Genomic DNA, 11,010 nt, shown 5'->3' with positions numbered 1-11,010 from the left:
ACAAAAAAGACCTGTTCCTTTTGGCACAGAAGAACTATTTGGATCAAACTAAACATAAGCAAAATATCTTCTTAACAACATTATTTAAAAACCATTTTCATGAGTTACTAAGTTAGCTTTTTTGAATTTTTGATACTTTTATAAAGCCCTTTTTACTATGACATTCTCAGCACGGTTCTTCAGTTTAAAGAAATGTTACTATAATAATATAACTGTAATTCTCAGATGCTTTATTTTCTGTTAATGATATATGTGTATATCATATGACTGCATGTAGATCATATGAATATATTATGGCTTAAAACTCGGAATTTGAATTTCATGGACCATGCTAAAATTCAATAAAACTACATTTGAATGCAAGGGGAAAAGAGTAACATGTGGCTTGAATTTTCCTTAAAATACACATGGGATAGTTAAGGGGGAAAAGTGCTTGGGACAGAGTACATCTGGAGTTTTGCCAAACTCATACCATTTAAACAATGGTTTAAGACTGAATTCAAATCCCAAGCAGATCTCTTCAATCTCCCCCAAAGGGTATAAGGTAGCATTTCAGCCTTGAAAGATAAAGTTAATGAAAATACTTTCAATGAGCAGAATGAGAATGTTGGACTTGAAGAAACTATTTTTCCCTCTGGAATTCAAGGACTTCCCACCTCCATTTGGATCCCCACTCTGCCTTTTCACCTACAAAAAGACCATTACTGGCTTTTGAAACCATGTTGTTTAATTTCCCATTTTCAATACCAGCTCAACCCTGCCCCTGCTCCCCCATGCAGAATCATGTACACACAGTCTAATGAACACCAATATCACTTTAAATTCCCTGGGCCATGTCATCCAAGCCCTGATCATGCTTCCAAAACACCCTTGTGCCCATTTTATAGTCAGGTACAGTGAAGAATGAAAATTGTTATCCAATGGAGGAGTCAGATTTCACCACAATTTATAATAATCTCCATAATTTTGTGCATAGCAGAAATGGCAATTTTGTTGGTGAATGGAATTTAAGGGGATTTAGTGGCTTTGGTGATCAATATTTTTTCTCCTAAGGCATTCTGTTTCCATACTCTTCTAGAGTATGTCTGTACTAGAGCCAAGCAGGCAAATGTCACCTTTGAGTCCCAGGAGAGGTGCTGATCAGCCTTCCAAATGCTGCAATGCAAAGATGCTTGGAGTTCAGCATTGCCACTTCCAGCTAACTGGCTCTGATTTCCTATGGATGCAGCCAGCCCTCCTCCCTGGCTGGACTAATGCCAGTCTACTTAAGGAGATAATTGACCACAAGCCAGCCTGACTGACAGGCTTCCTAAGTGCCAAATGCCAAATGTACTGATCCTGGCCTTTTCAGGAGGGTCTGCTCTCCTAGGGACCACAGCTAACAAAGCTTCACTGTCCCTCCTTGTCTCAGCTTCTCAAGGAAATATAATCAAATAGATTATTCCAAGTTATTTTTCTTTTACTTTTCTTTTAATAACCCCTACACCAAAACCTTTCTCCCTTATCCTTGCTCCTCCCCATCTTTCAGGGTCTGTGCATTCAGTGAAGTGGGATATATGCTAAGGAATTTTTTTTTTCTATCTTCTTGGAAATTAGCAGCATAATTTTATATCTCCACCAGTACTTAGCATACCTAGAGTTATTTTATTAAACCTGTGAACTGAGATGGTCATAAATATATGTGCCTTTACTGCCATCTCACTTAGGTCCAGAACTTACTTTCCCTCTACTCCAACACATAGCTAGAGAGAGAATACCTGTGAGATCAGGAGATCACATAGTCAGTTGAGAGGGTTACGAAAATATCATAATCTTATTTTTCTTAATATCTTTAGGAATTTTCTATATACTTAGATTGTTACCAGGACCATATATATATATATATTTTAATGGTTTGACCCCTATTTAAACATTTAAAATAAGCACTGAATCTGGCTCACTGTCTTTGAATGGGTGTTTTTTGACACGTGAGTATGAAGACTTGGTTCTGGCCCAACAGTGAGCCCAATCCTGAGGTCCTCCCAGTCTTGCTATCTCAGAGGTCTGCCCAGAATAATGCTATGAACTCCCAGCTTGGCTCCTGACAATACAGCTACAGTTAGACTGCAGATCCCATCTTAGTTAAGAAAGGTCTTCAGGGCAGTCAGTGTCCAGGACTTTAATTGGGATCTCCCTTGAGATCAGAGCTTTAGCATAAAGCTCCCCCACCCCACCCCATGTTTATTTACATGAATTCCCATGATCTCCAGTCTCAATGATATGTATAGCTTCCTTTGAGTACCAGGGTCTCCTGCTGGAAGAAAATTTGAGTGGAATCATTTCTAAGCTCATGTTACCTTCTATTCTCCTTTCTCTCTCTCCTTACAGTAATAACAAAGCAACTATGTTTCCCCCACAGAAGTAGAGGGCGTGCCACAGGGGTGTGCAGTGGTAGGACTGGGTGCTAAGAGAGTTCAGGAAAACAGCGAGGGTCAATTATTCATCCTTTTCTGAGGCATGGCCTATAGGCTTTTCTCTCCTCAGGAGAGGCTGGCACCTAGGCCAGCCTGCCACCTGCCCAACATCACTTTGGGCCGCAACTCTTTCCTGAAAGTGGGACTGTGGGCATCACTATAAAGTTCACTGGTTCTTTCGGACAGGTGGAGAAGGAAGAAGGATGCTTTTTTGAAGAAACTCCTGGAATCCAGGACCTCCTTCTGCAGGCCGAGTGACTCCCTACTGCTAAACTGAAGGTCCCACCCAAGGCTTCCATGTACCACTTCACCCAGAGTTGGACAAAGAAGCCAGATTCCCAAGTTCCCCCAAGTCTGTGACCCCCATGTCAGTGTCTCTCTCCCCTTATGTTTTTGTCTTTCAACAACATCACACTACTGAAGGGGAAAACCCTGCAGAGTCTCAAGCTGACAGAATGGGACACACTAGAATTGTCTGAGGCCCCAATGAGGCAGTGTGACCTAAACTGAACATGTTTTCCAGGCATGGCCAGAACTTGGCTGCACGCTGCAGGGATGCAACCCCAAACCCCCCAGAGTCATTACTGTGTGCAGGTCATCTTGAGTCCCCTCACTTCCGTCTGAGAAAAGGTTAGAGGAGTTTTCCATGGGGTCTGGCTGGGCAGAGGGAGGCTGGCTCAAGATGGAGCCCAGTTCCAGGGTGGCGAGCAGAGGCCTGGCCGCAGTTCCTCTGGCCCCATCAGGGCCCTCCCACACCAGGCTGAGCCACCTCCCCAGCTCCCCGCGCAGCTCCGCAGGTGTTGCCGCCTGCAGGGTCCTTTCAGGAAGCTCAGGCTGTGGGGTCACGGGTTCTCGCGGGCCTAGCACCCTGCAGCCTGAAGCCCAGCTCGCCTGACCCTTGCGCGCAACAGGTCCCAGGCCTGGGCAGCAGGGCCCGACCTCCTCGTTAAGGTGGCTGCAAAGGCTTTGGCAGCGTCCCGGGCCAGCCCTTCAGCTCTAAGGGGGCGCGGCTGGGTAGCACCCAATGGAACCGTGTCCCCCGCTCACGGCCTGTACTGGAGGACCTCAGGAAAGAGAAAAGGGTGCTGAGTGGTGGTGATGGTGTATTGATGTGAACCTCATGTAGGAACAACAACAAAAATCAGTTATCTCCCGCCCCCCCCCCTTTTTTGGCTAATTCAGTTTCTAGCACTGAGGTAGACTAGAGATCGGTTAGTATAAATGTGCCAACTGATAAAAGTAGCTGTGGAGGAAACGTGTCCCTGCCGGTGTCTGGCCTGTGTACTCACCCCTTTGAAGCTCTGATGTTAAGAAATAAAGGGGGCCGGAGGATTTGCCAAGTCCTCTGACCCGCAGTGGGCCTTAAAACTGCGGCCTGGTCTCTCGAGAGGCTAAACATCTTCACACCAGCACCGGCATATCCAGAGAGAAGCTTTAATCGAGAACACCTTGTACAACACTGGCAGACATGAGCTTGTCACAAAATCACAACCCGAACGCGGCGCGGACACAAACGGGGGGGTGACTTAGAGGCAAGGAGCCTCTGCCTCCACCCTATCCGCCCCCCCTTGTTCCTGAAAGTTTGTTGCAAGTAAAGTGCTATTCCTGGGGCTCAAACAGGGGGAAGAAGCAACAGCGGTAAGCCAAGTTTCTTTTCCACTCACATTGATGGCAGCGTGCAAAGGTGACTGGGTCATCCTCTCGCATCTGTCTCGAGGGAGCTGGAAGGCAAAAACCACAAAACGCTCCTGGAAGCCTTAAGAGCAACACTGTCCGGCGATGTCGCGGGTTTTTCTTGCATTCATGAGTTAGGAGACAATATCCCCTAATGCAAGTAATTTTTTTCCCCTTTGACATTCCAAATGGAACAGATCGAGAGAATTCACGTTATTTGGGGGCTTCTTAACGGTTTCATCCGATTGATACACAAACGAATTGCAGGTAGAAAGTCCCCTTTTGTTGTCTCTTTGGTTGTGTTTCCTGAAATTTACTTTTGGAATCTGAGGCTTTGCTCTTCAAGCCGCTGCTGCCATTCTCTTTTGTGCAAACTAATTGCTTTAGCTTTTCTCCTATTCTTCTCGACCCCCGGGTCAGTGTCAGGAAACTTAAATGTTTCCCAAGATCCTTCGTGCTGTTCCCACTGCCCCCCTAAGGGGGCTTTATTCAAAATTCCGCTCCCCTGACCAGGGAAATAACGGTATCAAACCCTCCCTCTTTCCCCTCTAAAATAAAACGAGATATCCTTAGTGAATAGCTGTTTTGTCTGGAACATTCCACGAGAGGCAGCTGCCCCGGTATGAGACCAGCGGAGAGAAACTTGGTGGCTTAAGTCTGTTTCAGCGTCACTCTCTGCTGCATTTCTCCCCGATGTTTAAATGCGACAGCTTCCGGTCCCAGCAAGAAGAGTTGAAATCCATTTCCAATTTGCCTGCTACATGAGGCTCTCCCAAACTCCTTCGTTCCCTTCCCCCCCATAACTTACTGAATTATAATATTAACTACAATAGAAACTCTTACCTGAAAATCGACTTTCATTAATCTGATTGTACAACATGGTATGAACACACAGACACCAGAAGCGTTATATTTATTCAGACCACTGGAGAATCCACTTTCGGGTTGGTTTGTTGAAATACCTTTCCCGCAAAGGCTGGAGCTCAGGCCGGCCTGGCCAGGGCGCTCTCTCCCCGTTCCGAGGTCCGGGGACCAGGCGTTTCTCTCCGCACTCGCCTCCCCGCGCACCCTAGGTGCTTTAGGAGCGCACCAGCACCGAGTGCAGGGAGCCCCCCTTGCTCTCGGCCGCGCTCGCGGCGGCGGGCTCACGCAGAGAAGCGACGGGCGAGGCGGAGGCCGTCGGGCACACGGCGGACGGCGCGGGCGGCTGCTGTGCAGCCACGGGCACCGGGAGGGCCGGCGGCAGTGCAGCTACGGGCGGCAGCGCCGGCGTCGGCTTAATGGGCACCGGCACCGCAGGCAGGCCCTGGCTGGCCGAGTGGCACAGGGCCTTAACCGGCACCCCGAAGGCCCCGTAATCCGGGCCCACAGGCACGCCTGCGGCGGCAGCAGCCGCAGCGGCCGCAGCCACAGAGTCCACAACCCCGACGTGCGGCCACACGGAGCCAACGACGTTGCCGAGCTGGCCCGGAACGGGATAGCCCAGGTGGTGCATGACCGAGGCCAAGGGCAGCCCGCTGGCCTGCAGCACGCCCTTGTAGTCTCGGCCGATGATGTTCTCGATGGCGAACGGGTGCTTGAAGCCCGACGTGGACGCGGCAGCAGCCGGGCCCAGCCCGTAGGGCGGGAGTTGCGACAGGCGCCCCACGCTGCCCACCGCGGCCGCCGCCACGGCCGCCGCCGCCGCCACGGCCGCCGCCTCCTGCATCTTGCCGGGATGGGCCGGCTGCTGCGGCTGCTGGGCCGCCGGCTGCGGGGGCTGCGACGGGAGGTGTGGCGGCGGCTGCTGGTGGAAATAATGCACCACGTGCGGTGGGGGCGGCGGCGGCGGGGGCGGGGGGTGATGGTGGTGGTGGTGGTGGTGGTGGTGGTGGTGCGGGGGGTGCGCGTGATGGGCGTGCAGGTGCCCTCCAGGCCCCGCGCCTGGCGAGCCCTTGGCGCTTCCCGCGTGCAGGTGAGTGTGGTCCGCGCGCAGCACCTTGAAGCGCTTTCGGCGCCTCAGGAAGCTGCCGTTCTCGAACATGTCGCCGCAGTCCGGGTGCAGCGCCCAGAAGCTGCCCTTGCCGGGCTGGTCGGGCCGCCGCGGGATCTTGATGAAGCAGTCGTTGAAGGAGAGGTTGTGGCGCAGGCTGTTTTGCCAGCGCTGCGTGTGCTCGCGGTAGTAGGGGAAGCGCTCCATGATGAACTTGTAGATGTCGCTCAGCGGCAGCATCTTCTCGGCCGAGTGCTGGATGGCCATGGCGGTCAGCGAGATGTACGAGTAGGGCGGCTTTTGGTCGCTGTACGAACTCTTCCCCGGCCGCGGCATCGCCCCGGGCGCCTCCACCGCCCTCCGGCTACGCACCCCTCTCCCGAGGCCTGGGTTAGTCTCCACTAATCCCCGCTGCACCCGCCCAGCCCCGCCACTCGCCGCTGTCTCCCTCTAGACCCTCTTGCCGTTTGTCTCCCGCCTTCTGTCAGCTGCCTGGGGTCTCCGCGATTGGTCTCTCGGGTCGGCTTAGCTCTCCGCTCACAACTTCTAGCCCCGACGGTCGCCGACCGGCGAGCACAGTCGCCAGCTTCACCGCCACCCTCGCGGCGTCTTCCCGCGGGTGGCCAGGGACCGAGCGCTGGAGCTGGCGTTGGAAGAGTGGGGAGGCGCCGTGTTCCCTTCCGGCCCCCTCCTTGCTTTTTCTCGGTCCGAGGGGAGCGCGGGCCAAGCGGGCTGGGTGGAAGGGCTGGACAGTCAGGACACTGGCTCTTTAAATCCGAATTGGCACTCGCTGCCCCGGAGGCCTGCGGTGGCGACACCTACCCGCCCAGAGAGCTGTCCCCTGACCCGCCACTTAGTCTGCTCTGGAGTTCCGTTTTCCTGGAGGGGAGAGGCGAGGTAAGGAGAAGGAAGCCCGGCTTCTGGAAGCCTGCGTGTCCCTTTTCTCCGGAGGCTCGCGGCGGAGCCGGGGACAGAGTTGTAGGCGGTCGCTGGAGGGGAAAAGTTTGGCGGTTTCTGCAGCCGCGGCTCCTGCAGGCTCCGAGGAGGGGCGGGGGCGCGGGGCGCGCGCCACGGGCCCGAGGGGCGTCTGCGAACCCCGGGAGGATGAGAGACCGGCCGAGGCCGGCTCAGCGGTCCGCGCCGCAGCTGCCGCCGCTCTCCTGGGCCCGTCTGGAGCTGGAGAGGCGGCGGCGGCGGCTGTGGCAGAGACGCGCTCTCCTGGCTGCGTTTTGTAATGGTCCCCGAGACGCCGAGACCCCGCAGCTCAAGCTTCGAGACTATCACATGACCGAGGCTGAGGGACTCCGCGCCGCCGCCGCGTCTCTCGCACCAGGGGCGAGAAGGCGAGGTGCTTCGCCCCCGCCCCCATCTTCGCCGCGGTTCGGGCGCCTCCACCCCCAGCATTCACCACCCACTCGATGCACCCAGCCGCCGCCAAGTAGGGGTGGGGGCGCAAGCTGTTTGCGGAGGGTGGGAGGGCGCAGCGCCCGGTGCGGTCCCCGCCGCTGAACCCCACCCGGGTCGCTACGCACCGCAGAGGGGCACTGAACCTTGTTTTCTCTCTTCTCTCCTGCCTTTCCCCGCCCTTTAACTCTTCCGCCTACTAGCTCTGAGCTTCTCTCTACTTATACTACCTTTCTCCACGACTGGTCACTCTGGGCCAAGTTCAGAGAACTGTGACCTCAAAGCCTCTTGTTTGCAGGAAATCCCAATACCTGTAAGGCTGGAGAAAAAGCCCATGGGGAGGAGAGCCAGGGACATTTTCGTCAAATGCTAACTTCATCACAACTTTATTGTGCACCAACTGTATGTCAGGCCCATTGATGGTGCCGGGTACGAGGTAGCACGAGACAGCTCTCTGTGCTCCAGGACCGCGTGCGCTCTAGAGGGAGAGCTGACTGTAAACAGGAAATTAGTATAGGCATTAAGGGATTGGTGGATAGAGGCTCCACCGCGTTTCTCAAGAGCAGATGGATGGGACTGGGTGAGCCATTTCTCTGAAGTGGTGACGTCTGAGCTGGGGCCAGAGGGAGCAGTTGGGAGCTCAGAGGTCCCATCACCTGGGTGTATCGGAACGAAGTCTTTGCTATTCTTACACGTCGAGGGAAGGGAGATAATTAAAATCAAATAGGAGGCTAAAATGATGAATTCAAAGCGCTAAGGTCCCGCTGCTTGCTAGGGTCCGAGAATCCACACACGCAACAGCGAATCCCAACTGAATGCAGCGAGAACCCAAAGTTATATTCTGATTTTGGCTGCTGATTCCCTTGGGCTGGGAGGAGATGCAGAGTTTAGGGGGGAGGACACCAAAAACAAACAAACAAACAAACAAACAAAACCTCTCTTCCAGACTCTTGGGCCTCAGTTTCATTATTTGTAAAATGAGATGTCTGAAGTTGTAAAGTTCACGGGTATCTTCCAGTTCCACGAGTTGAGGAGAAAACGGCTATTAGGGACTATGACTTACTCGGTTTTTAACATCATTTTCATGTCTAAATCTGAAAGCAGAAGTCGGTTGGCCCAGACTGCCTGGGAGACTACCTCTTAACCTCCAGCTTTGGTGTCACCAGGTAGCATGTTTTTAGCTTAAAATTTTCAATGAGCCACCAGAGGGGCTTTCTGCCCATCGGGTCCTAGGAATGCAGTGAGCAGGACAGATTCATAATTTTCATCTTTAGTCAGGAACTAGCTTTCTGGCTAGTGCTATTTAGCCAATTTGTTTTAGGCCAGCCGTTTTAGAATAGATATAAACAGTTAAGGTAAAGTGTGCAAGAGGACTCTGGAGTGGGGGTGGAGCGGGGGGAAGCAACCTCTTGGCCTGTCCTAAGTGAAGGACACCCTTACAGAGTTGGATCCTTTCGCCTTCACTCCTGGCAAAGGATGTTCCTTAGACCAATAAAATTGCAGTCGGGGTCGGGGGTGGGGTTGGGGGTGGCCTGCTGAGGCAGTTTAAAGAACCGAGCAGCAGATATCACGGAAGAATTTCGACGACGCCCACTGTTACAGTGACACTTAGAGCCCACTGGAACTGGGTGTATCCTTCTCCCTTGAGAGATGTGCTGGGAGAAAAACTGTGTCCTGGCCTGGGAGCCGTCGGTGGGAGCTTGTCGTGATGAGGGCTCAAAGGCTCTATCCCCCCTAGCCCAAGGGGTCAAAGGCATCTTCCCTTGAGGCCCTGCGAGAGTATCTCTTCCGTGGGCTTCTGGAAGAGCAATGCCTCCTCCTTGCGAGCAGTTCAGAAACACTCCCGTTGGGCAAGTGCGCATTGTGGTGTCCGGGGAGAGAGCGAGGGAGGGGCCCTTCAAGGGTGCGTGGGGTAAGCCTAAACACTCAGGACCTGGGCACTATAAAGCTGTGAGCTGGGCGCTTACAAGTGAGTGCGTTACAGCCTACAGTCGCCCGCACGTTGGCCTCGGTGCCGATGCCGGCCACGAGGCCAGCGCCTTTGGTGTCAGAGGGCCGCCGCACAAGTTGTACCAAAACAGCCACCGAGGTAGGTCAAAGAGCCCAAACTTCATGATTCCGTGTTCCAGGTGCAATTGCCGAGGGCAGAAAGTGCTTCCCGACCCTGAGGCCCCAGCCGGTCCAGCGATCAAGGCTGCAGTTGCAAGAGGAGAGTGAAGACCCAAAAGGCCAGACGTCTGTTCTATTTGGAAAGCGCCGGCAGCCGCCGGGACGAAGTATTCTAAGGGAGTTCCCGGTGGGGCGCAGGACCTGGCCACTGAACCCCGGCGGCATTGGGTGGCGCGCTCGCCCCCTCCCGCCTCATTCCCTGGAGTTTGATTTAATTCCGGCCAGTTTTGCAGGCGCGCAGCAACACCGGCGGGGGCCAGTACGAGCGCGCTCCAGCTGCCTACACACCTCTGTTCAAGAAAAACAGATCGTGTAACCACCCTGGCACCGACCAGTCGGTTTCAAGTTTCCGCATGTAATTTAAAAACACACAACCACTACACTATCCAAATATTGGCTGGCTCTGAGGACGCTGGCAGGCAAATCATTGCCCGGGGCTTAGCGTAATTATCTCAGGCGTATTTGGTTTACCCCTAGGCAATTGTTGGCGACGCTTTGCTAGGAAGAAGGGTTCCATGCAAGGTTTTATTGCGTTTAATTGGCTCTATGGAGGGGAGTAAAATTTTGCCAGAAAAACATGTGGAACTTTAGGAGAGGCTATTTACTCATTCCCTCTCCTCTATCCTTCCAGCCCCCGGAAGGTCCCAGACACTCGTCAGCCAGGATCCAAGCCAGAGAGTCCCAAAGCTTCCGCGAGAGGAGGAGAGCTGGTTACCGAAGGAGCTGGCACAACTTCCCAGACTAGAAAGAAGATAAAGTTTAATGAGCACACCTCGATTTTTCATGGGTTCTCTTTTTACCCACAGACCTCTGACGCGCGGGTTAGTTACATCTGGGACTCTCCAAGGGGCTTGCACCGTCGCCACATCCGTCCAGTCTCCTGACCCGCTACTGACTCCTCGGCCCACACTTTCCCCAGATGCAACCCCCCCACCCCACCCCATTGTGGGTGGGAGGAGGCCCATCTGGTATCCGGACACGTGGTTTCTAGCCATAGCCGTAGACCAGGCAACACTAGCTGAATGACCCTGGAGGCATTGCTTCCTCGATCTGGGCTTTATTTTCTTCCTGGATATATGCTGGAGTCAGAACTGCGCCTTCAAAGTCCCTGCGCTCCAAGGAGTTGATGTTCAAGGTGTGGTCCGGAAAGGTGGTATGTCAAGGGGCCTAGGGCGCTGTGCGCAGGGAACTCAGGACCTGTGCAGCCCGGGATGCTGTGGGGCAGCAGCGCCACCCTTCCTGCACTCACAGCCTCCCGGAAAACGGTGGTCTGTAGCGTAGCCACCCGGCCCCACATCCTCGCGAAGTGCACTACTCCTCAGCATTTGCCACCGGTCC

The 11,010-nt window shown here is 53.8% G+C and overlaps 1 protein-coding gene across 1 annotated transcript; it reads right to left on the bottom strand.

The window, feature by feature from the left end:
• Positions 1-5,205: 5,205 nt before the first annotated feature.
• FOXB2 (forkhead box B2) lies at positions 5,206-6,435 on the bottom strand. Its single transcript, XM_090275871.1, has one exon. The coding sequence runs from the start codon at positions 6,433-6,435 to the stop codon at positions 5,206-5,208; it is 1,230 nt and encodes a 409-aa protein (XP_090131997.1).
• Between the last annotated feature and the right edge of the window lie 4,575 nt (positions 6,436-11,010).

Source organism: Furipterus horrens, unplaced genomic scaffold, assembly GCF_987537825.1.
Source record: "Furipterus horrens unplaced genomic scaffold, mFurHor1.1.pri manual_scaffold_4, whole genome shotgun sequence".
In the NCBI taxonomy this organism is placed as follows: domain Eukaryota; kingdom Metazoa; phylum Chordata; class Mammalia; order Chiroptera; family Furipteridae; genus Furipterus; species Furipterus horrens.
This window is presented reverse-complemented; position numbering and strand designations above follow the sequence as displayed.

Coding starts and splice junctions, on each gene's coding strand:
- FOXB2 (XM_090275871.1), bottom strand. CDS start 6,435: ATGCCGCGGCCGGGGAAGAGTTCGTACAGCGACCAAAAGCCGCCCTAC.